Genomic DNA, 26,705 nt, shown 5'->3' on the forward strand with positions numbered 1-26,705 from the left:
TATATATATATTTCAGAAAACTTAAAAATGTTTGCCTAACTAAAAAAATTATGACATTTTGATTTCACTTGTTTGATTTAATATAAATAGAATGCTAGATTTCAAATTAAAACACAGATATGCAGCAAGCAACAAATGTTTACTCTATAGCACAGACAACTACAGGCAGTATCTTGTAATAAACTATGATGGAAAATCATTTTGAAAATAATATAGTGTATTTATATAACCAAATCACCTTGCTGTGCACCTGAAACATTGTAAGTCAACTATACTTCAATAATATATATATATATTTTTTAAAATAAATAAAATATATTAAAAACATGTATTATTCTACCCTGCATTACTGATTATAACAAAATCTTATTTTAAGGGTAACTGACAATGATTTAAGAATATAAAATCAATTGTTTTAAACTCTTACCTAATAACTGCTTGTTTACTGCTGTCTACTCTTTCTTCCTTCCTCCTCTCCATTCAGTGACTGCTCATTACCATATTAGAAAGTTTCAGGCCCATCAATTTCCCTTTTTCCCAAAGACAGTTCACAAAGCTCTGTCTGCCTTTCATCAATTAGAACTCATAACTTCAGAAAATTACCAGTCGTGTCCGACTCTTTGAGACCCCATGGACTCTAGCTCACCAGGCTCCTCCATCTATAGGATTTCCCAGGCAAGAATAGTAGAGTGGTTTGCCATTTCCTATTCCAGAGAATCTTCTTGACCCAAGGACTAAACCCACCTCTTCTGCATTCCTTGCAGTGGCAGGTGAATTCTTTCACCACTGAGCCACCTAGGAGTCCTTAGAAGTAAACTTAATCATGTCTAATAATCATAAATTATGCTTGAATGAAGAATAAAATTAACTATGTGGAAATGACAGTAAAAACAACAAAAAGCAACATTGTTATCAACCTCTAATGTCCGTGAAATGCCAGTGAATATCTTTAACTGTCTGTCTAAAAAGTATCTTTTAGAATTCTATTTGCATAAGTCTACCTTTACCTGAAACAGAACAATTATAGATATGAAGATATTTAAATTTATTCTTCCATTAAAGTACTATTTTCAGAGTACTCATTTCTACTAGTTTTCACTAAAAACTTAAGAGTATTTCAACTTCACTGTGAATTTAAGAAGAAATTTATTGAGTTGGCCTTGAATTTTAACTATGACAATTCTTTGATCTTATGTGTTCAAAATCTGTATTCAAATATCCTAACCATTCAAATATTCAAAGAGCTAATTCATAAGTACAAGCGTAAATCAAATTTCACTGCAGCGTTTTTGTGTAGAATGATCCCAGATAGCTGAATAGGAAGACACTTTATAAATACAAAACAAGTTAAGTGAAAAATAAAATCATTTTAAACATTTTAATCACAAGACTGAAACTATTTAAGGAGAAATGGAAATTATGCCCTCTTAAAATCTGTTATTTTATTCAGCTATACACTAACACCCCCCAAAGTATCTATGAAAACTAAGCTGCAAACTCTGGATTTTAGGACACACATGTTGTTTTCAAAGTGAAATTCTATTTAAATATCAAAGATTGTATATGATTTAGTGTGCAAGAATGCTTAATTGTGAGCAAGATAACCATAATAATCCATAAAATAGTTGAAAATAAGCATTTTAAAAAAGAAATATTTAAGCATACTGTTGGCAGAAAATACCAAATACTCTTCCTCTGAATATAAATATTAATGAGAAATGACTCATAATCCCATAAAACACTGATAATCATTATTAAAAATTAATTTTTCTAATACATGTAAATATATATGTATATACATGTTAAGAGAAATTTTTAAAAACCCAAATTTTATTATATATAGGTTTAACATTTTTCCACACAAGCTTTTATTATAAAGATTTTTTTATGATATATACTTTCTATTGCTTGATTTCAAAGATGCTCTTCTTTAAATTTATCTTTATAATTTCCCTACTATTGGACAACAAGGAAAATTTGTGATTATTATAAGTAAGCTGATATGATTATGCTTACATTTTAAATACAAGTCTTTAAGTGCATCTGGGATTAATCCTTTAATGATATTGTCTTTAAAATAGAATTATGACTGATTACCACTTTTAAAGTCCTTAATAAGTTTTGCTAAATTGATTTCTGGAGAGTTTGCAAAAATTAATAGTCCCACCACATTTTAATTTAAGTGAAAATGAAATGTCATCATTTAAATGAAAATGAAATGAAATGCCATCTTCCTGTGATGCATTTTTTATTTTCTTTATTGCTATTTATTTATAACTGAGTTCTGCACAACTCTGTCTACTATATTCTTACAAATACTTTCACAATATTTCAGAATTCTATCTCTTCAGTGGAAAATATCAGATAAGATATAATTTTCACATTTGAAGAAAGGCTTTTATAATTTAGATAACACTGTATAAGACATTTAATTCTCAAAGAAAAAATACAATTATCCAGTAAAATAAAAACATCATAATCAAGCAAAGGTTACTTCTGTGAGGTTCAACAACTCCTCTTTCGTGTGTGTGTGTGTGTGTGTGTGTGTGTGTGTGTGAAATCATCTTTCTCAATACTTAAAGCAGTATGAGATACAGAAGGTATTCAAATTTTTGTTGTATGAACACTTTCACAAGGAAAGCCTTTTAATAAGTTAGAACACATTATTTATTTTAAAACCAGGTCAACATATCTTATATATTAACAAAATAAATAAACATAAGGCCTTTTTTAGTTGCAGATACTAACAAGCACCTGGTTGTAGGGAACTTAATATGACAAGATTTCAAAAGTTAAATTCAAATTAAGGTCTACAGAATTAGCCCAGAGTTCTTCAACAATCAATGTATCCTTTGATGAGAGGGAACTGTTAACTTCATCACTGCCCTCTGCCGGTGGTATTATTTTCCTTTAATTTGTCTTCCATGTACTGAATATTTGCTTCACAAAATTACTTCTGACCTGCCTCTATATTTAAACTGTCTCAGCTAAAAATAGCCTAACCATCTGGAATTCCATAAGGCTTACAGGGAAAAAATTGTGTTTCAATGAAGAGCTCTACATTGTTCAGAGTACACCTTCAGAGGTTATCTGAGTCTGATTCTAGAGGGACTCTGTACCTATCATTGCCTTTGAGTTCTCTTACAAATCTCTAAATGATAGATACCGATAGCAATGCAAAATAATTATTCACTACAGATGCAAATAAATTCTGTCCGGTAGAAATACAAATGACCTCCCTTTCTCACTGCAGAAAGAGCCTGTTTTGTATCCATTTCCAAATTTTTTACAGTAGTACTGATCTAGAACTGTCTTTTTATAAACTCCCCTTTGATCTAGTTGTAACATCTGACTGGTTCTCTCATTGACAATGATGTTAATAATCTTTAAAATTCATTCATTTTATACCTATATGAGATAATAATCTTTAACATTTGTCTATTTTATTTATTTATATATATATATATATGAGATAAGATTTCACTTTTAAAAAACATTCTTTAACAGGCTGAAGCCAGACTACATTTCCCCCCCACAGATCAATTTAGAAATAAAATGATGTGGGCCTGTAGACAAAAAGATTATATCAAAAGGCAAAAATCATTTCCTTAGGACAAGTCTGTATTTACCAAATACTTAACATGTACTTGTTATGATCCTGACCAGTTTCATGTGGAAAGAATCCTATAAAGAGTTATGACTGTTTGCCCTGTGATATGGTGCTGCTTAGAAGGGGGTTATTAATTAGGAAGGGAGAAGAGAGAAAGAGAAGAAAGAGGAGGAGGAGGAGGAGGAGGAAGGATAGAAGTTAAAAGAAGGTGAAATTAAAACAAAACAATCTTAGAAAAGTGATTAAATTCTTACACATTAATGGACAACTAACTTTCATCATTTATTTACAAAATGAATTAATTGCATAAGGATGATTGCTGTGAATACTGTGCTGACAGAACAGATGTAAAAGCTATCTCTGGAATCAAGTTTCTTCTAGAAGGGATACAACAATTAGGGGAAGAAGCAAGTAGCAAAAACTGATAGGAAATTTACTCCTGTTTTGTAAATCAACTCATAGTGGTTCACTAAGGCTTCTATGTCTCATTTGACCAATATGACAGCTACTACTCAGCTAACTTCAAAGTCTAAACAGAAAATGTAAAAATAAAAACTCGTTTTGAAGACATCATTATCTAAAATATAAAAATAAACTGAAGTAATAATGTTAGCTTTTTGATCCATTGAAAATACACAAAACATTATATATTTTATACTGAAGTTCACTTAAAGCTCATTACAATGTAAAATACTTCTTATATAATAATTTACTATTTACAAATGAAGCTGTCTCTTACTCAGAATACCAGTTTCTTTTTACTACACAAGCAGTAAAAAAATACAAACTTTTGAATTTGTGCTATAAATAAGGAAAACAACTGGTCACCCACAAGGCTCAAGAGATTTCTTGCATTGCCTTTCTTCCAGAATATGGGACCTTTCAAAGAAGCAAGCAAAGTAATTTCCTGTTGCTATTGAACTGTTTCTGACTCCTACCATTATGCCATCCAGCAGACATTTCAATCTGGAAGAAGGTAGAATTCTGGGATTGGGTAAAGGATTTGCTCGTAGCTTCAGAAACACAGGTTTACACAGTTAACTTGGAGGAAATTTAAAGTGGACAGGGATCAGCTAACATACAGAGAACATGATAGGAAGGAAAAGGATTCAAGAGAAAAACCATGACCTTCAATAAAAATAATGATTAACAAAGATTACTACTTTGGACAGAATAAAGTTAATACTTAGAGTTTCCATTATGTTTTACAATTACAATGGACTTGAAGACAGAGCGTGTAATTTAATGTACATAACAATCCTAACAATTGGATAAAAATACACTCATTTTACAGATGAGAAAGCAATACTCGAGTTTAACTTGCTCAAAATAATATAGCTTACAATGGGTAAAGCTACACTCAAAATATAAGTTGTTTTAGTAAGTCATTCATTCATTTATTCATTGATTTAATCTTGGTGTTTATATGCCTATCTCCTCAATATATCATAAATTTCTTTAGAGATTTTGATGCACCATTTTATTTCTATATGCAGAAAACTTACAAAAAATTTGTTGAACAAGTGAATAATTTTACTTAAAAAAATAAAACATAAAATATGAGAGTAGCAAAGAAATACGGCAGAGTTTTCCTTAGCTAAAGATGAATCAACCATAAGACAAACTTCATGATTTGAAAAAGTTTTAAGTGTATATCTGCTTTAATACAGATAAACGTATGCTTTATATATATGCAAAATTCCCTTAATACTATGCTAGATAGAATTTCTTTTCTTATACTTAAAAACCATGGGCTGTGTTAATATAAAATGTTTCTTTAAACTTTTGCCCCGAAAGTTATAATGAAAACACATTTGGCAAAAATTTTACCAAACCTTTCATTGTATTTGTGTGTATATCTGTGTATCTGTCTAAATGGGGGAAAAAATGCATAATCCTTAGTATGATAAAAAATTCTCTGTGCTACAAATGTAACATTCTCAAAAGCCTATGTCCTGGTAACTATCATAATCCTTTAGAAATTGTTTATATTCTGATTAAAAATCACTGTGCTCCTATATTCCCACAAATAGTTCATATGGTAAAGAAATCAGCAAACTTACTTTTATGCGTAACATCTTTAACATTTGCTCCCCTTTCTGTGCTTGTGATTAAATGTAACATTTTGAAATCCCAAAGTTCTGAGAAAAACATAAATCCTTGTCTCACAGCTGCTGTTTGACTCTGGAAACACATGCATTTTCTTTTCAAGCATCTACCATCAAAACTCCCAAAGGGCTTGGACTGGAGAACACCTGCATCTCTTCATTTAGTTCCAATAACAGAGCCTAAACTCCAAAATTACAAAAATAGACGCTCTGTTCAGCTGTAGTTACATTTTGCCCCTAATTCCCGTGAACAAAAATGTTAGGAGCATGAAATCATTCAGGCAAGCTCTGTCATCAAGAGGATAAGATTTTTTGCACCAGAAGCCCAGTGGGAACATGATAGAAAACTGGCAGCAATCACAGATAAAGTACATAGTAAAGTCCTCAGGGAGCAGAGAGGAAATGTAACAAGATAGATGGGTATAATTTTTACACGTTTATGCCCAAACCACAAATGTGAATTGTCTTTAATTGCTACAATATATAAGCATTCTGACTCATGTATCCTGTCAAAAATACTAAAAATATAACTTCAAGGCAATTTACTTAATTCTACATTATGAGAAGAATTTTTTTGAACAACAACAAAAAACATTTCTTCCAAATTAAAATTTACAATCCAAAATATACTGTCTTCATTTTAAAGATTACTTAACAATCCGTATCCTAACCAACCAACTTAAAATGGTGAAAGAAGAGTGTGTGTGTTTGCTGGTATACTTTAATCAGGAAAGAAAACTATCTCCCCAATTTAAATATGAGTTTCCAGAGAACAGAACTGTGACTGTCTTTCCCAAAAACTACAATCAAAAGTACATATTTCATGGGCAAAATGTAAAATAACTTTTAATACAGGCCAATCTAGTAAAGTTAAAACAATTTCTGAAACTGATTAAAACCAGCGAATAGAAAGTTCAGCTTAAACTATCTTATAACTTAAATTACATTTTAAGGTACAGTTGTTTTAAATAATTTTTACATATCCTCAAAATCATTAAATTCTATTTTTCTAGTATTAGAAAGAAATAGTTGTTTTGAGTTTTATATGTCAAAAGCAAATACACCATGTTCATCTTACTTGCACAAGTAACTACAGCCTGATTTTAAAAGATTATCATCTTCCTTAATGGTGAACAAAATCAATTAGATGAAATTTTCTAGGAATAAATGTAACATTCTGCATGTAAATTCATAAATTCATTAAAATTACAAAATACAAAACAGTGTCTAACAGTAGCTTGTGTGAAAAACTCTAATTTCCAGCGGCACAAAAGTTCAAGACAAGTAGTAACTAAATAGAAGTTCACTATATATACCTGGAAAATACACCATAATTTGTGCTATGTGAAGGATTGTATTAAATTTTAAAAGAGACTTTTTCAGACATGTCATGGAATCATGTAGGCAAATCACATGGAAGTGAGTAAAATAAATTTATTCTGTTTATCCTGGACTACTCAGTTAAAAAAAAAATTCTGTGGAACATCTACGATATGCAGGGGAGAAAGAAGGTGCAATTAACCTAGTGCTAAAATTTTCACCATTAAGAGGTAAATAGCGCCATAAACCGGAGAAGGCAATGGCACCCCACTCCAGTACTCTTGCCTGGAAAATCCCATGGACGGAGGAGCCTGGTAGGCTGCAGCCCATGGGGTCGCTAAGAGTCAGACACGACTGAGTGACTTCACTTTTACTTTTCACTTTCAAGCACTGGAGAAGGAAATGGCAACCCACTCCAGTGTTCTTGCCTGGAGAATCCCAGGGATGGGGAAGCCTGGTGGGCTGCTTGCTGTCTATGGGGTTGCACAGAGTCGGACATGACTGAAGTGACTTAGCAGCAGCAGCAGCAGCAGTGCCATTAACTGAAACTGAATGATGGAGTATCAGGTGGGATGAGGGAAACTACACTGAGTTTTGCTTTAAACATGTTAGGCAACAGTAAAATAACCACTGGGCAATGGGTCAAGAGGTGGCTGAAATTTTGAGTTTGGCTCTCAAGAGAAAATAAATGGACACAGAGAAATACACAGAGGGGTGGTTGCTAAACACACACACACACACACACATACACACACTGTTGGTTAAATCAAATAAACAGAAGAGGACTGGTCACACTATCAGAAACAACATATACTTAAGATACAAAGGAAAGAAATGCATTTGAGGAAGGAAATGAAGATGGTTCAATAAGGAGAACCAACAGACTATACTGCGCTAGTGTCAAGAATTCTGAGCTATAATGAATGATGTAGAAGACAGGAGACTCCTGAGTCAAACAAAGGTCTATATTACTCATGGCCCAGCAAGCAGCATGAGTATCAACATATGTATTTATATCAGTTCCTTTTGCCCTCAAGTTTCACAGAGAAAAAACAAAGATGTATCCAGGTAGATGACTGCACATGCAGTGGAATGCATTATAAGAAATGAATTCTGTACCTGAAACTAATTCAACACTGTAAATCAACAGTACTTCAAATAAAAAAGGAGAAATTAACCCTGTGTTGAGGAACCAGATCTTTTATAATGGGCAGTAAGCAGGCACTCCATTGGCTCCAGAGGGATACTGGATCTATCTCCCAGAATTGTTCACTATACAAATATCCTTTAAAAGCTAGTTCAGAATAAAGAGCAGTCATTGTTGCCATTCACAGTATGTACAAAAAAGCAAAAGATATCAGGTGTTATAACTCCTGAGGGCCAAGAGAAAAAGAGAGATGAAGGTTTCAATGGAAAAGGTATTATCATACATAAATGCCAATGAAACATAAGATAATAAGTTTTGTCATGTATATATAGGGTTGATTCCCAGGTGGCTCAATGGTAAAGAATCCGCCTGCCGATGCAAGAGATGCAAGAGACACAGGTTTGACAATTGAGTTGGGAAGATCCCCTGAAGAAGGAAATGGCAACCTGCTCCAGTATTCTTGCCTGGAAAATTCTATGGACGGAGGAGCCTGTTGGGCAGGCTATAGTCAATGGGGTTGCAAAGAGTCAGACACCACTGAGCACACATGTGCATGCACATATTACACACACACATTATTTCATGTCACTTATACGACTAAGGAATGGAAGCTTCAGCCCAACAAACTGAGGACCTAATACTAATCATATCTGTTTAACAAAGAAAGATATTGGTAGGTATTCTCTCCAGTGGGGGGTAGGGGATGTGTGTGGCTGTGGGTGTGTGGGTAGGTGTGTGTGTGCCTGGAAAAGGAGGAAGAGGAAGAAACAGGGAGAGAAGAGGGTAGATGGTTAACATGTATTACATTAAGAAGTTACTATTTATCTGTCAAATGCATTCATACCCTTGACCCTCTGTCATAATAATCCATTTATTCATTCATTCAATAAAAGATTTTCTAAGAATTCCCTATATGTCAGCAAATTTTAGGTACTGGAGATAAAATGATAAGCAGCCAGTGACTAACTCTGTCCTCTCAGAAATCACTGTCAAATGTTGAAAACAGACAGCATTCAAGTCACACAGCTACATAAATACTACTGTCATTAAGTGCTATGAAAGAAATATACAGTGAATTATGAAAATGAATGTAACAGAAATACTTAATCAAACTGGGAAGGTGAGAAGGGAAAAAGCAGCCTTCGGGCTTACTTGAAGATATAGTAAGTGAGCTAGGACCTCAACACGAAGCTCAAACTCGAAGAGGGATAAGTTAAAGTGGTATGGACAGTCGTAAGAATCCCAGACAGGTAAAAAAAACATAATATGCAAAATCATAATCACCACTGAGAAATTTAAAGAAGGCCAAGAGATCTGAAGCACAGAGAAAAAGAGGGACATATCAAAAAGACTCCTAACACTGACTCATAAATTGGAATGATTGTCCTGTAAGTTCCCTTTGATCCTAAGCTAATAGTATTTTGTAATCATTTTATATTCCTAAATAGCAGGCACTCAAAAATTTATTTATACATTAGTATCAGATTAACAAAGACTAAGAACTTTTTAACAAGCAGAACCTGCTATAAATCATAGGCAAAATATAGCATATAAAGAAGAGCTAAAGTTTATATTTAAAAAAAAGAAAAGAAAAAATGTTGAGAACCTATTTTAAAATATTTTACATACATGACTTATAGTCACCACGTGCTTCTACTTCTGAAGGAAGTGAAGAAGAATCTGGTCTCTCTATTTATCTATACAAACGTTAAGTAACAGAAATGCCACTGATTCCTGTGAATAATAGCAATGAATTCGGAAGGTGGGCTGCACTGGACTCCCAAGGAGCTTTTAGCTCCTTTGCTGGAATCAGCACCAGTCAAGTAGAGAAAGTGATCAAGCGGGGAGAAGGAAAAGAGAAAATGGAGTTGCTAAGACTTCAAACACAAAGCAATCCTGTGACACCATGGAAGTGTGGCTCTTTTGATAGTATTTAAGATGAAGTCAGGGCTTCCCAAGTGACTAAGCCATAGAGAATCCACCTGCCAGTGCAGGAGACAGGGGATCAATCCCTGGGCCAGGAAGATCCCCTAGACAAATAAGTGGCAACCCACTCCAGTAATCTTACCTGGGAATTCCCATGGACAGAGGAGCCTGGCAGGCTACAGTCCATAGGGCCACAAGGAGTTGGACACAACTTCTTGTAACTAAACAACAATAAATATGAAGTAAAGAAGGAGATTCTCAAAGTTAAGAATGTATAAGGCTGGGTGGTACGATGTTTACAATATGGATGTTAAGAATAAAAGACACAATAATAAATAACCTGAGACAGTGGAAAAATATTATACAGTTAGAAGACCCATATTCAGATTTAAAGTCTGACTTGTTAAACATTTAGACAATTTCTGAGCCTCAATTTCCTCCTCTGTTAGACAAACTAAATTTGTTGTGCTGAAAACAGTCTTGTTCTGTAAACAAACTGAAAAACTTACATGCAAGTGATTTATAAGTTGCAAAATATTGTGTCCATAATAAGTTTTATTAATACTGTTAATACTTCTTTTAGTCAATTATATTTAATCCCATTTAAAAAGCTGTCTATTTTCTCACATTCTAAAGTCACAGCTGAAAAACTCTGCCTCTTTATCCTGAGTGAGCTTCTCTCAAAACTCACTTCCTAATATATTCAATAATATTCACAACATGATCTGCTTCTCAATTTCAATAACCCCCTTCAATTTAGAAACATATGCACAAAAGCAGTTGTCTTCCATACAGGATGCCGTGATAATCAGAAGCCAATTAGAATGATCACCAAACTCCTCTAAAATACACCATTTGCCACATTCCAAAACCTCTCATTCAAATTATATAAATCAATGGGAAAAGCACATTAACAACCTCTTTTGGATGGTCTGTCTCTAAAAAAGACAGCAGGGATTACTTGTGCTTCCCTTAATTGTTCATCTAGAAGAGTTCAGAATTCTATCCAGAATCTTTTTCTCCCCCCGAAGCAAACATCAGTAATGACTCATTGGGTGCTCCAGCCTCAAAAACCAAAGAAAAGCAAATACAATCATCACTTACTTGCTCATTCATTCAGCAAATATCTGTTGATAGCCTACTATTTGTGGGATATTGTTCTAGATACTAGGAATACATCTGTGATCAAGAAAAACAAAAAATTCCAGCCATAATAAAACATTTAATTCTAATAGCAAGAAAAAAAACTCAACAAGACAAATCAGTAATATATATACTATCACAGAGTATAATACGAGAAACTTTAGAATAGTAAGAAAACAAAATGTGTTAGTGTCAATCTGTGTTTAGTTGCTAAGTCCTGTGAGACTCTTTTGCAACCCGATGGACTACAGTCTGCCATGTTCCTCTGTCCATGGGATTTTTCAGGCAAGAATACTGGAGTAGGTTGCCATTTCCTTCTCCAGGGGATCTTTCTGACCCAGGGATCGAACCCTTGTCCGCTGCATAGGCAGGCAGATTTTTACCACTGAGTATGCACATATATGCAAACAAGAGAGAAAAAAGTTTTTATATACAGTGGCTAGGAAAGAACTTGCTAAAAGGGTTATATTTCAATAAACTTGTAAAGGATTATTAATAAATTATTTCTTCATTTAAAATTTATTTACAACTTGTTTATACCATCAGTCACACACACACACACACACACACACACACACTGATAAACACACACCCTCTAAACTTTATTACCAGAACATAAGATTAATATTGTTTTAGAAATAGCTTTTAAAAAAAATACTTATGAGCTCTCTCATTACCATATCATAAATACCTAAGCCATGAATGTGGGTGGCAGTTTCCAAGATGGATGGAAAATTTAAATTTAAAAATACCCTAAATAAAGTATATGAATGTAGTTTAACTAAAAACACATTACATTTTAGGATTAAAACACACCCTAGGAATATCTTCAAAGAACCAAATGCATGGTCATATTAAAATTTTACATGCAAATCCATAAACATATCACTAAATGTAACACTAATGTTGAACATTAGATGAATCTCCTTAACAGTAGAAAAATATAAAATTTTATCTTAGAACAATCATATGTATAATTTTTACAGTACTTTACTTTTATATAAAGGTTCAAAATGCAAATATATATACTGAGATCCTGAATATGCATTTAGATTACAAAGAATAATACAAATACAGTTATGAGAAAGATCAGAGTATTATCTAAATATGCTTGACTCAGTTCATTCTAGTGGTACACATGGCAAAACAAAAAAAATGAAGAGCCCCTATCCTGTGTAGGAATATGCAGTAAGGACTTCCATGGTGGTCTGGTAGTTAAGAATCCACCTTGCAATGCAGGAGACACAGCTTCAAACTGGTTGGGGAACTAAGATCTCACATGCTACGGAGCCACTAAGCCCATGAGCCACAATGAAAGATCCCGCATGATGCAAGAAAGCTCCTGCATGCCTCAACTAAGATCCACACATGCAAATAAATAATTCATTTTTATTTTTATAAACTTTTAAACAAAAAGCATATGCAATAGATTCTAGTAAGCTTAGTCCCTTCTTAGGTATAAAAATTCTAACCAGATGGTCTGGTCATTCTAATAACATTTTAATGATTTGAAAACAAAACCTACCAAAAACTACTATTTGGACAATTATAAAGAGATTCTCCAATAGCATATTCAAAGAATATGATTAAATAGGCATTTAAAAAAAGCATGATTTAACCACCAATCATTTTGCCCAATGCAGGGGTAGGTGATCCACAAAGGCTAAATCTTGCCCACCTCCTGTTTTGTGAATGAAGTTTTACTGGAACACAGTCACACCCATTCATTTACCTATGGCTATTTTTGGTCTTCTTTGGTGGCTCAGTAAAAAGAATCTGCCTGTAGTACAGGAGACCCAACTTTAGTCTCCAGGTTGAGAAGATCTCCTGGAGAAGGGAATGGCTACCCACTCTAGTATTCTAGTCTAGAAAAGCCCATGGACAAAGGAGCCTAACGCTGCAGTCCTTGGGGTTGCAAAGAGTCAGACAGGACTGAGCAACTAACACTTCCACTTTTTCACAGCTTTTTTTGTGTGCTAAAACAGCACAATGGAAACAAAGCCCATATGGCCCATAATGCCCAAAATGTTAGTAAAATGTTTACCAAGCCCTACCTTAAACTACTGGTAAAGTCTTCTACCCATAAGGGATAGGTAGTGGCCTCATCCTTACATTTTTTTCCCTTAGGGTTCCACACTCAGCCTCATCAAGATGAAAATGTCTTTGTGAGGAGATCTCTTCAAAAGAATGTTGATTCAAGGGTTCTCAGACTCACCTTTCAAATACTAATTTCCAGTTTCTAGTGTGAATGCCATTCAGCTACAAATGTTGCTCATATCAAATTCTGCTTTCAAATGGTTTTGCATCACTGCATATGTACATTGCTTCAAATATTCACTCCATACAATCTCTGTCTTCAGTTCAGTTCACTCAGTCGTGTTCGACTCTCCGCGACCCCAGAAATCGTAGCACACCAAGCCTCCCTGTCCATCACCAACTCCCAGAGTTCACCCAATCTCTGTCTAGCTAATTACAAATCTTTTCATGGTTAACTTAGTCAAAGTGAACTTACTTTGAACTCATGTTTAATGCATTTCCTATAAGCTACAGTATTTGTTACATATTGTTAATTGAGCTCTACTCTTACGGAGCTATTTGAAATCACCTCACTGGCCAATTAATTCTAAAGAAAAAATTCAGCCCACTGAATGGGGGCTGAAGAATATCTTTAAGAACATCTATCTAGCTATCTTATTTCCAGTACCATTGTCTTGGCTTTACTAATGACATACTAACTGAACTCACTGCTGACGTCAGGCTCTCCTTACCACACCTCTTTATCCCCAGGCTTCACTGATCCTTCTAATATCTCCTCTCAACATGAGAGGTGTGGATCTGCTATTATGGTAGTGAATAAAATGAAATAGATAAAATGACATGAAATAAAATGAAACAGAGGCAAGGAGCTTCTCCTGCATTTTTTCCTTTGTTATACCATCAATATCTTTTCCCTCCTGTAAATACACAGAACGCTGAATCCACTATTTCAACATGGCAAACTATGGGTCACAAAGTACTACTATCCCAAGAAAAATATTTTCTCTTTGCAATGTTTTAAATTTCTTTTACTCCTTTCTATGTATTACATAATATATTTTAAAACTCAGTTGGATTTAGTACTGGCAGTAGCTGAACCTGAAGGTTAACTGTTATACATAAAAAGAAATTATCTCTTAATAAAACAATAAAATCATTATTGTTTGTAAACACATCATTTATCAAAAATGATACAAAATACTTCATTTGAATTTTCAAAGAGGATAACTGCAGGGTGTATCCCAATGGACACAAATGAAAAAAAGAGGAAGAATGGACGAAAATGAGGAGTGAGGGAAGGGGAGGTAAGGAAAGGAGAGAAGGAAAGAAAGAAAGTGCCTTTTTTAAAATCTTGCTGGGAAAGAAAATTCAAAACAAGTGAATACTGGTGTACTTACCAGAACTGTGGCAGTAGTCCATACACTGTGGAACCTGGACTGTGAAGGCTATCAAATCTGGAGCTAAAAGAGATTCTGGCTTTCTGCTCTCATTGAGCCACTTGCTGCTATGAAGGTCTTTAGTGTCAGAAGGACCCTGAAGCAATGGAATCAACTTCTCTTTTCCACTGTCACCTGAATAGACAGATGTATGAAAAAGAAGGTTATCAAAAAAATATATAGGAGTAGCCTGCAGATGCCTGATTTTAAAGTACACTAACAATATAAAATTTCTATTTACACCTGGTAATTTTAGCAGTACATTTAGTTATATTCTAAAAAGTATGACTGATAAAAATTAAATGCGTTTTTAACTCTTAAAATGTTTTAGTATTTAGTTGATAAATGTAGAACACATTCAGAAAAGCATGTAAAATATAACAACATGAACACACTGTATTGTAAATATTAAAGGGAATCTGTACCTCTTTAAACTTATCTAGACATTTAATCCACGTTGGAAAAAATTAAATAACAAATAGTTTAAGGAAAATACTATGAAATCAAGTATTGGAAGGAAAGCAAAGTCAATTACAACCTTAAGTTGAAAAACAGCCGGAGTTTCTGTTTAATTTCATTATACTAGCAACATTTTAATTTAATTTTTAAGTGTCATATACATCTATATCTCCTATTCCACCCCAAAAAGTATAAGACTAAACTTTCCTTTAATTTTTCTTCCCTCATAACCATTCTTAAAACTATGTAATATTTTTTTCTTAAGTAAAAACTAATTTATTAACGTCAAGAAGTATCATCCTGGCACAATTAACAATTTTTTTCAAGTAAAATAAAAATATTTAAAACCTCTGATTCATAGGAACAATGAGTAAATTCTTGTTTCAGTAACGCTCCTTGTAAAACGCAAGGCCAATTCTCCTATACAGGCAATAAAGTTTTACACGGTCCAGCTGCACATACCTGGGGCTTTGGCACAAATTTTTATTGATCCCACGGTCCCAGAGGCACATTTGACCAATGATGTGCTGCAGTACTTCAATTCAACATTCTGGATTGAGCCCTCAAGAGTTGGCAGGGGATTCTTAGATTTCACACCTAATAAAAGAAAACTGCAAATGTACTAGCCGATTGAATTTAAATAATTTTTATACTCCTTCACCAAGGCATTTAAACTTAATTATACTTTAATTATCTACCTCAGATGTTCTTACAGTATTTGTGTTAGGCTTCACAGTTTAGTGTTTCGGAGGTAAAATGATGCAATTTTAAAACAAACAGGTTGAACTCTTAAAACTATACTTATGCAAATTTTAAACAAACAGTTGTTTAAAAATATGGATACTGAAAAAAAATCACATTTGGTTTTAGAATACAGATTAAGATGTTCACTTTGAAACAAATTTAACTTATAAACTGACTTTCACTTATGCAGACGCATTAATTTAAGCATGAAATTACCTGTATAAACAGACTCCAAAATATCTTGGTTAGGTAGGATGCAAAGAGAGAAACAAGATAGCTCAAAACAGCTCCTAAGTTAAAATACAATAGCTTATAAGCAAAATCGATATGCCAACTGTAGCCAAAAGAAACCAAAGTGATTCTATACCAATTAACAAAAGAAAGTGAGCATTATCTTTTCTACTGTATGCTACTTGCTGAGGGACATAAAGCACAGAAGCAAACAATTACCATGACATAACTGGTAGGGAAAACGTTAATTCAAAGAGGAGAAACTCATTTTGGCCCTGAAGCCTAGGTAAGAATTCAAAAGGCAGAGAAACCTTAAGAACGTTACACTAACATTATTGTAAACCATAAAAAAAATGATGATAATGTGAAGAACTCTAATCCATTAACATATACCAAAGGACTTACTGTGTGTTATCCACACATTTTATTCTATCCTCAAAACAGGGTGGTAATAAAAATGTCATTCTCTCATTTTTACAAATAGGGATACAATGGATTAGAGGAGTTCAGTCAGTAATTTTCTCTCTGCACAGTCCTGCAGCAGAGGAAGAGCTGACACAATTTGATCTTATCACAGAAAACTTCATCACTCATTTCACCAATATTCATGAAAAGAGGCTTTCTTTTCCCCATTCCACATTCCAATCGAATATGTATCATCCTTCATATGTGAAACTTCATGAAGCAGAACTAAGCATGAAGAATTAAGAAAACTATGAACTTTTATGACAGATATATTAAACATACCAAAATCTTTGATTTCAAACTCCCGTGTGTTCAAGAAGCCCTATACAGTCTTTGTGAGATGTGGCCCAGGAAGCCTGCAATTTAACTAAAACACTACATGGTTATCCACTAGTTAAAGGACACCATCTTGAGAAACATCTCTCATATACTAATCTTTGCTTCAGAAGAACCTCTAAATTTGCTCATTTCTATTTGACTGTTACAAGAACATGTAACAATTGGTTGCTATTTCTCAGTATTCACCATTTGAACCTATTATCCTCATAGCAGGAGTCTAAATGCTGTGTACTTAGATCTTTTCTATGATTTTATCAGCTTTTATCAAATTCTTCAAATCTATAACCCAACAAACTTAAGAAGCTGTATTTCAGAAAGTTAAACAATGCCTACAATATGACATAAACATAGTAGTAACAGTAATAATAGTAATAACAGCAGCAGCAGTAGTGCTAATTATAGCACCTAACACACTGAGCAATTAAAGTGCCATGCACTACATTTAATTTGCTATTTTTACTCATATCAAAAGAAAAAAAAAAAAAGACCTAGCTATTACTATTCTATCTCATATTCAGGAAAACCAAAGTTTAGAGAAGGAAGGATTTTGCCCACGCTCAAGTCAGAAAGTGAGGAGGCTTGGATCACATTTCTGCTCGTAAGAAAGGAAGCTAAGCTATCTCAGCATATTTAACATCTACTGTGGATGCACAAGTTATACTCAGTGATAATTTACCCTGCTCCAATCATTATGTTCAGTGATGAGAAAGATACAAAATGGAGTAATACCTTATTCTAACTCAAGCACCCACAGTCAGACTCATTCTATACCAGTTTTTTGGAGAGGGGTGGGGGAAACTTGAAGAATCTAGATAATAATCAGGAGGCAAGAGCTAATGAAAGATTCTCTCAAGGGTTAGAATTGAAAGAGTTCAGTTGGCTGCAAAACTAAAAATACATGGATAGACAAACATGGCTTTAAAAAAATTACTTTATAAACTGCTTCTTTCACAAAGTTTACACCAACTTTAGGGCTCTACCTTGACTCTCAAATGAAAGGCCTAAGTCTTTGTTAGTATCTATTGTGTGCTGTATATATTGATAAGATTCTGAAGTCTTATCAGAAGAGCTGTAATGTATAGCACAGGGAATTATACTTGATATTATAATAATCTAATAATCTATATTATAATAATAGAAAATAATATATATATCTGCATCACTGTGCTATATACCTGAAATAACACTGTAAATCAACTATATTTCAATAAAAAATAACTTGAAAAGAACTTGCCTGAAATCTCTTCTGATAAGAATGACATACATGAAAACAAAAGAATGACATATAGCTTTTCCGGTAAGCGGCCTGAGGTGACTCCTAAAAATGGTGCGCTATTCACTTGACCCAGAAAACCCCACAAAATCATGCAAATCAAGAGGTTCAAATCTTCGTGTACACTTTAAGAATACTCGTGAAACCGCCCAGGCCATAAAGGGTATGCATATCCGAAAAGCCACCAAGTATCTGAAGGACGTCACGTTAAAGAAGCAGTGTGTGCCGTTCCGCCGCTACAACGGTGGAGTTGGCAGGTGTGCACAGGCCAAACAGTGGGGCTGGACTCAGTGTCAATGGCCCAAAAAGAGTGCTGAATTTTTACTACACATGCTCAAAAATGCAGAGAGTAATGCTGAACTTAAGGGCTTAGATGTAGATTCTCTGGTCATTGAGCACATCCAAGTGAACAAAGCCCCCAAGATGCGACGCAGGACTTACAGAGCTCACGGTCAGATCAACCCCTACATGAGCTCTCCCTGCCACATTGAGATGATCCTTACTGAAAAAGAACAGATTGTTCCTAAACCAGAAGAGGAGGTTGCACAGAAGAAAAAGATATCCCAGAAGAAACTGAAGAAACAAAAACTTATGGCCCGGGAATAAATGCCGTAAAAAATGAATGCAAATAAAAGTAAAAAAAAAAAAAAAGAATGACATATACGTATAAAGCATCTTATTTTAGATTACAACTATCAAGAATTTACTTCACTTTTTTATTATCATTAAATTTCTCAGGTATTTTAAAATGTTTTATAAACTAAAACATCCTGCATAGTTTCTCCTTAAGAAAATTTTTTTCCTAAAGTAATTTTTTTTAATTGCTTAACCTCAGAATTGTTAACAAATAATTATAGTCATCTCTTGATACACTTCAACAATGGAGAAAAGCTGCTAACAGAAAAATAACCTTAGTAATATAAATTATGAACCTTAAGTGATATGACGTGTCAATATGGTTCATCAGTTGTAACAAATATACCACCCTGGTAAGGGATGTCAATATTGGGGGAGGCTATGTAAACTGGACCACTCTGGTGAGGGATGTCAATATCGAGGGAGGCTATGTAAACCGGTACGGAGGCACAAGCTGTATTGAAAACTTCAGACCTTCCCTTCAATTTTGCTGTGAACCTAAAATTACTCTAAATAAGAAATCGTATTCATAAAACTAATTTTAAAATAAACTTGGCTTCTTTCCACTCTACCATCAAACCAAAATTTGTAAAATACCCCAAATACATGTACTAGAAAGAGATAAAGGAACAGTCTTGGCACTGAACAATTCATGGCACCCCTCACATTGTTTTCAAGCTACATGAATGCTGCTTCCTAAAATTGTGAAAGGAAATCTTCCTGTTAGGAACACGAAATGGTGAAACAAAAAGACCAAAAACTCTGAAGCTGAAAAATCAAGGCTACAGTATTATGTATTTAGTAGTTATATGGCTTAAGGCAAGCCACTATTAATTACTGTTTCACGTGGAGGCCAAAGACAGCAGTTATTGTTTAAGGTATTTAACTCTGAGAAATCTGAATTTAGGCAAGAGGTGCAAAATTTTGGACAGTTGTATAGTCATCTGATATGAGTCAACAGAACAATTACAGACAGTGACAGTATCTTATAGTTGAAATAATGACCTCACAAAGCACTGTCATATGCATTTACTCAAATATTGCTATCAAAATCTACCAGAGGAAGGGAAGAAGGAATCCCTATTCCTTAGGGATTTCACATGGTATATACTATCAATAGAATAACCTAAAAATACTGAATTTTCATAATACTTGGTATAAAATAACAGTTATTTCTTGTCCTTTTAGTATTTTTCTGAACATTAACTCAACACATAATCTCAGTCCTGTGGTACACCATTAATTCAGATTCTCTTCCCACCATCTTTCTCCTTTTTTTAATTAATTATTTTAATGGAGGCTAATTACTTTACAATATTATAGTGCTTTTTGCCTAACATTGACATGAATCAGCCATGGTGTACATGTGACCCCCATCCTGAAACCCTCTCCCATCTTCCTCCCCATCCCATCCCTCAAGGTAATCCCAGTGCACCGGCCCTGAGTGCTCTGTCTCATGCATCGAACCTGAACTGGCGATCTATTTCACATATGCTAACATACATGTTTCAAAGCTATTCTCTCAAATCATCCCACCCTTACCTTCTACAGGGTCCCAAAGTCTGTTCTTTATCTCTGTGTCTCTTTTGCTGTCTTGCATATAGGGTTATCATTACCATCTTTCCAAATTCTCTATATATGCGTTAACATACTGTATTGGTGTTTTTCTTTCTGACTTCCTTCACTAAGTGTAATAGGCTCCAGTTTCATCCACCTCATCAGAACTGAATCAAATGAGTTCTTTTTAATAGCTGAGAAATATTCCACTGTGTATAGGTACCACAGCTTTTTTATCCATTCGTCTGCCGACGGGCATCTAGGTTGTTTCTGTGTCCTAGCCATTGTAAACAGTGCTGCGATGAACACGGGTACACATGTCTCTTTCAATTCTGGTTTCCTCAGTGTGTGTGCCCAGAAGTGGGATTGCTGGGTCATACGGCAGTTCTATTTCCACTTTTTTAACGAATCTCCACACTGTTCTCCATAGGGCTGTACTAGTTTGCATTCCCACCAACAGGGTTCCTTTCCTCCGCACCCTATACAGCATTTATTGAAGACTTTTTGATAGCAGCCATTCTGACCAGGGTGAGATGGTACCTCGTTGTAGTTTTGATTTGCATTTCTCTGATAATGAGTGATGCTGAGCATCTTTTCATGTCGTTGTTAGCCAACTGTAAGTCTTCTTTGAAGAAATGTCTGTTTAGTTTTTTCACCCATTTTTTGATTAGGTCATTTATTTTTCTGGTATTGAGTTGCATGAGCTGCTGGCATATTTTTGAGATTAATTCTTTGTCAGTTGCTTCGTTTGCTATTTTCTACCATTCTGAAGACTGTCTTTTCACCTTGCTTATAGTTTCCTTCATTGTGCAAAAGCCTTTAAGTTGAATTAGGTCCAATTTGTTAATTTTTGCATTTATTCCCATTACTATGGGAGGTAGGTCATAGAAGATCCTGCTGTGATTTATGTCAGAGAGTGTTCTGCCTACGTTTTCCTCTAGGAGTTTTATAGTTTCTGGTCTTACATTTAGATCTTTAATCAATTTTGACTTTATTTTTGTGTATAGTGTTAGAAAGTGTTCTAGTTTCATTCTTTTACAAGTGGCTGACCAGTTTTCCCACCACTACTTTTTAAAGAGATAGTCTTTTCTCCTTTGTCAAAGATAAGGTATATGGATTTATCTGAGCTTCCTATTTTGTTCCATTGATCTATATTTCTGTCTTTGTGCCAGAACCATAGTGTCTTGTAGCTTTGTAGTATAGTCTGAAGTCAGGCAGGTTGACTCCTCCAGTTCCATCTTCTTGTTTCTCAAGATTGCTTTGGCTATTTGAAGTTTTTTGTATTTCCATACAAATTGTGAACTTATTTGTTCTAGTCCTATGAAAAATACCATTGGTAGCTTGGGTAGTACACTCATTTTCACTATATTGACTCTTCTGATTCATGAACATGGTATATTTCTCCATCTATTTGTGTCATCTTTGATTTCCTTCATCAATGTGTTACAGTTTTCTATATACAGGTCTTTTCTTTCTTTAGGTAGAATTATTCCTAAGTATTTTATTCTTTTCACTGCAATGATGAATGGAATTGTTTCCTTAATTTCTCTGGTTTTTCATTGTTAGTGTATAGGAATGCAAGGGGCTTCTGTGTGTTAATTTTATATCCTGTAACTTGACTATATTCATTAATTAGCTCCAGTAATTTTCTCATGGTGTCTTTAGGGCTTTCTATGTAGAGGATCATGTCATCTGCAAACAGTGAGAGTTTTGTTTCTTCTTTTCCAATCTGGATTCCTTCTATTTCTTTTTCTTTTCTGATTGCAGTGGCTAAAACTTTCAAAATTATGTTGAATAGTAGTGCCCACATCTTTTTTATCCAACATAATTCTCCTAACCTCACAGACATGTTAGCCCCTCAGTGTTCAGTATGATCATTCCTATAAATTAAAAGATAAACTAATGAGAATAACCTGTATATCTGAGTGGAAGTAAAAGATTAAGGATCAAGTGATACGTGAGTTTATTTCTGTTTCTGACTTAATTTTTAGGGCCAAATACCAACAAAGAAATGAAAATGGAAAGATAGGAGCTAAAAGTACAACTCTCAAAGAGGCAAGCACTGTCATCAAAATTTCAGAAGATAGATACTGATGAACAAGTAGCAACAGGATGACTTAGAGAAAACTGCCTGTGAGTTAGCATATGAAGAAGCACATTGATCAGCACTAAGCCCTGGAAAGGTAAGAATTAAAGAAGCCAGGTAGTTCAGAGGGCAGGAATGCAGATGAGGCTAAAAAGATGAGCACTGACTGAAAGTCTATCTAATGACCACAGATCCTTTGCCTTAATCCATGCAGCAATGCAAGTATCCCACTCTCATCCCAACAACACTGGAGAAGTTGAACCAGAAGGAAAATGAACTAAGGGACACCCCAAGGAAAGGGATGCATACTAAAAATGGGAGATTGTCTAAAAATGAATATAAAATAGATGTACTGAATAATGAAATATTTTCTTTTACTCTCTAAGAACCCTGAATGCCAGAGTTAAAACCTGCAGCAAGGAAATGGAAGGATTTCTGAGTAAACTAGCCAGTCCAAGAAAAGTGAACCAGAGATACTGATAACACATTATCCCCTCACCTCTGAAAACATGAATAAGTGTCCAATTCTCCTACAATGACATCTGCCATTCAGTAAGCTTCAACCTCACAAACAGGTTTCTAATTTAGTTATTTTCCAAGTTTTAGCTATTTAAAATTTATTCTACAATATGAGGGACAGAGGATGAGGTGGTTGGCTGCCTTCACTGACTCAGTGGACATGAGTTTGAGCAAACTCAGGAAGATAGTGATAGACAGAGAAGCCTGGCATGCTGCAGTTCATGGGGTTGCAAAGGCTGGAAGAAGCACAAACTGGAATCAAGATTGCTGGGAGAAATATCAGTAACCTCAGATATGCAGATGACACCATGTTTATGGCAGAAAGTGAAGAGGAACTAAAAAACCTCTTGATGAAAGTGAAAGAGGAGAGTGAAAAAGTTGGCTTAAAGCTCAACATTCAGAAAATGAAGATCATGACATCTGGTCCCATCACTTCATGGGAAATAGATGGGGAAACAGCGGAAACAGTGTCAGACTTTATTTTTCTGCTCCAAAATCACTGCAGATGGTGACTGCAGCCATGAAATTAAAAGACGCTTACTCCTTGGAAGGAAAGTTATGACCAACCTAGATAGCATATTCAAAAGCAGAAACATTACTTTGCCAACAAAGGTACATCTAGTCAAGGCTATGGTTTTTCCAGTGGTCATATATGGATGTGAGACTTGGACTGTGAAGAAGGCTGATTGCCAAAAAATTGATGCTTTTGAACTGTGGTGTTGGAGAAGACTCTTGAGAGTCCCTTGGACTGCAAGGAGATCCAACCAGTCCATTCTGAAGGAGATCAGTCCTGGGTGTTCATTGGAAGGACTGATGCTAAAGCTGAAACTCCAGTACTTTGGTCACCTTATGCGAAGAGTTGACTCATTGGAAAAGACTCTGATGCTGGGAGGGATTGGGGGCAGGAGGAGAAGGGGACGACAGACGATGAGATGGCTGGATGGCATCACCGACTCAATGGACGTGAATCTGGGTCATCTCCAGGAGCTGGTGATGGACAGGGAGCCTGGCGTGCTGCAATTCATGGGGTCGCAAAGAGTGGGACATGACTGAGCGACTGAACTGAACTAAGAATAAGCCACAAATGATTGCCTCTAAAAAAAACAGTGGAGATTTTAAGGACCCACAGAACTGCCCTTTTTGTTACAGGCCTTAAAAAATGATAATTTAATAAAATAAAGCAAAAGGTCACTCAAGCAGGCAGGACTCATTCCAGACACACAAAAATAAAAACAATCACAAGATAGTGAACTAACAGTAAAAGTTTCTATAGAGGGAAAAGGCAAATTCTTTTAAAATGCACACTGAAAGAATAGTCATCTTAGCAAAGTTACTAGAGAACATTTTACAATAGCGAAGAGCTTCTAAATGGTTGATAGTGTAATAAAAACTAAGCATTAACATTTCAGGGGAAGAATAAAAGGAGAAAGCAAGATGAGAGGCAGATTTATTACATGAGAGGAAAGTAGAAGTCTCAACAAGAGTGACTGGGCAGGCAAGGACAAATAGGTGTCACCAAGAAATCTAGCTGCTGCTGCTAAGTCGCTTCAGTCGTGTCCAACTCTGTGCGACCCCACAGACAGCAGCCCACCAAGCTCTGCCGTCCCTGGGATTCTCCAGGCAAGAATACTGGAGTGGGTTGCCATTTCCTTCTCCAATAATTTGGGATTCTGGGTTTACATTTCTAAAGGCTTTTTTTAAAAAAAAAAAAAACATTGCCAGAGTTAAGGGTATATGCCAAAGCAAATATTAATGTTTGTGTTTACTATTAAATACCCAGAGATGTAACCAGTCTACCCAGGATCACATTTTAAGTAAACTTGTTGGTTTGATGGTTCCTAGACCATGAAAAAATTAAGATCTGAGCACTGACAGGACTGTGGTTACAAATTCACAGGGAAAACACCCACTGTCTTCCACATCAAGGCCAAAACAAAGAAGTTTCTTTGTTAAAACGAGAGTGGGACAGATTTTTAAAACAGTCCATCTTTCTACTAGTTCTTAGAAGTTGTGAGCTCAGGGAAATGGAAATCACTTCCCAATTCCTCCTTTCTGGTCCCCACCCTTTTCTGGTGATTAAAGGCCAAGCGCACTGGTAACTGAGTTGCCACAGCCCATTAGGATAGTCAAAGCATGAATACCTGTTTCCCACTCTAGTTTTCCATTTCCTCCTTGTTTGGGGATTTTTTTTTTCTTTCTTTCTCACAGGTTCAGCAGTTCACTTACTAATAGAGTTATATGTGTTATACATTTTCCAGCATGGGTGTTCATAAAGAAAAGGATTTCAGGTAATTATCATACCATGCTAGCAGGCATAGAAGTCACATCACACTATGTCATACGTTTCTTAAATAAATATACATCATAATTGAACGCTCTCCTTCCTAGGATTACACCCACACTAGATGAGGAAGCAACAAGTAGTTTTTGTGGTTAAACACTACAGGTTATGCAGAGATACAAAACACATTATAAATCCCAAAATGTACTAATTTAACTATTTTGTTTCCATAATTATAAAGTGGGTATAATTCACTAGCTACCTTATAGAACAGTCCTTGCAGAAATGATAGCAGAGTATCCAGCATGTTAGGATTCAATAAATATTAGCCTGTATATTCTCACTGTTACTATCACTACCAACAATAAAAGCTTATTGGGGAAGCTCAGTTTATACATAAGGAGTAATAAGTGAGTTTAATAAATGATACATTAATCACTACACTTTTATTCTAGTACAAATTCTGCCATCAAATAGCTGTATAATTTTGGGTTTAAAGTCTCTATGATTCAGTTTCTTCATCTGAAAAAAAAAGAATGGTTGTATTTGATTATAACTAAGCTTTCTTTAAGCTTTAAAAGCCAATGATTAGCTGCAGTGTAGGAAATTAAAGACTGTATAACAGGACCTGGAAAGGAAAAGTGGCCTTAGATGGGAACAATATGGTCATATACCATCAGCATTTTTTAAAGGCAAAGAAAAATTACACTAAATGGAACTGGTATGTTTCTGTATATATGACAGAAAAACTATGAACTAGGTAATGTCAGCAACTTTAATGAAAGACGAGAAAAACAAAATTTTCAAAAATACAATTTACACATTGATATTGCAAGAATAACTTTTGAAACATTTTCTATTTCCCCTTAGCCTCTAGAGCTATACTGTCAGATAAAGAACAATAATTATTACTTTATGAGACAAATAATAAAGTGGTACATTATTATATTTGGTTATTCTATACATAAAAGTTCTTACTTTGAATAATTAAGTAATAATTACTGTTATGATCATTCAGTATTATGTCCACTGCTGCTGCTACTGCTGCTAAGTGGCTTCAGTCATGTCAGACTCTGTGCGACCCCACAGACAGCAGCCCACCAGGCTCCCCCATCCCTGGGATTCTCCAGGCAATAACAATGGCGTGGGTTGCCGTTTCCTTCTCCAATAATACCCACACAAAAACTTAAAAAGAAAGTAACACTTAGGATAATAGAGTAAAATGCCTAGAAAAAAATATATATCTGCTTCTTGAATTAGGTATTTCATAACACATATGAGATGGAAATACATGAAAATAAATTCTCATTAATAACCACTGGTAGAAATATCTAAAGAAGGACCACTATGTAAAAGTCATAAAGTTTTTTAATAAAAAATTTTTAATT

The 26,705-nt window shown here is 34.8% G+C and overlaps 1 protein-coding gene across 7 annotated transcripts in view; it reads right to left on the bottom strand.

Annotated features, from left to right (window-relative positions):
* The window catches only part of VPS13B (vacuolar protein sorting 13 homolog B), a 787,290-nt gene that overhangs the window by 551,161 nt on the left and 209,424 nt on the right, over positions 1-26,705 (bottom strand). For all 7 annotated transcript variants that reach the window (XM_069600522.1, XM_069600521.1, XM_069600524.1 and 4 more), the window contains exons 18-19: positions 15,649-15,783; positions 14,689-14,862 (exon numbers count right to left, since the gene is read on the bottom strand). In XM_069600522.1, coding sequence (XP_069456623.1) covers positions 14,689-14,862; positions 15,649-15,783 — 309 coding nt within the window. The remainder of the gene's footprint in view (positions 1-14,688; positions 14,863-15,648; positions 15,784-26,705) is intronic.

This window comes from Ovis canadensis, chromosome 9 (genome assembly GCF_042477335.2).
Source record: "Ovis canadensis isolate MfBH-ARS-UI-01 breed Bighorn chromosome 9, ARS-UI_OviCan_v2, whole genome shotgun sequence".
In the NCBI taxonomy this organism is placed as follows: Eukaryota; Metazoa; Chordata; class Mammalia; order Artiodactyla; family Bovidae; genus Ovis; species Ovis canadensis.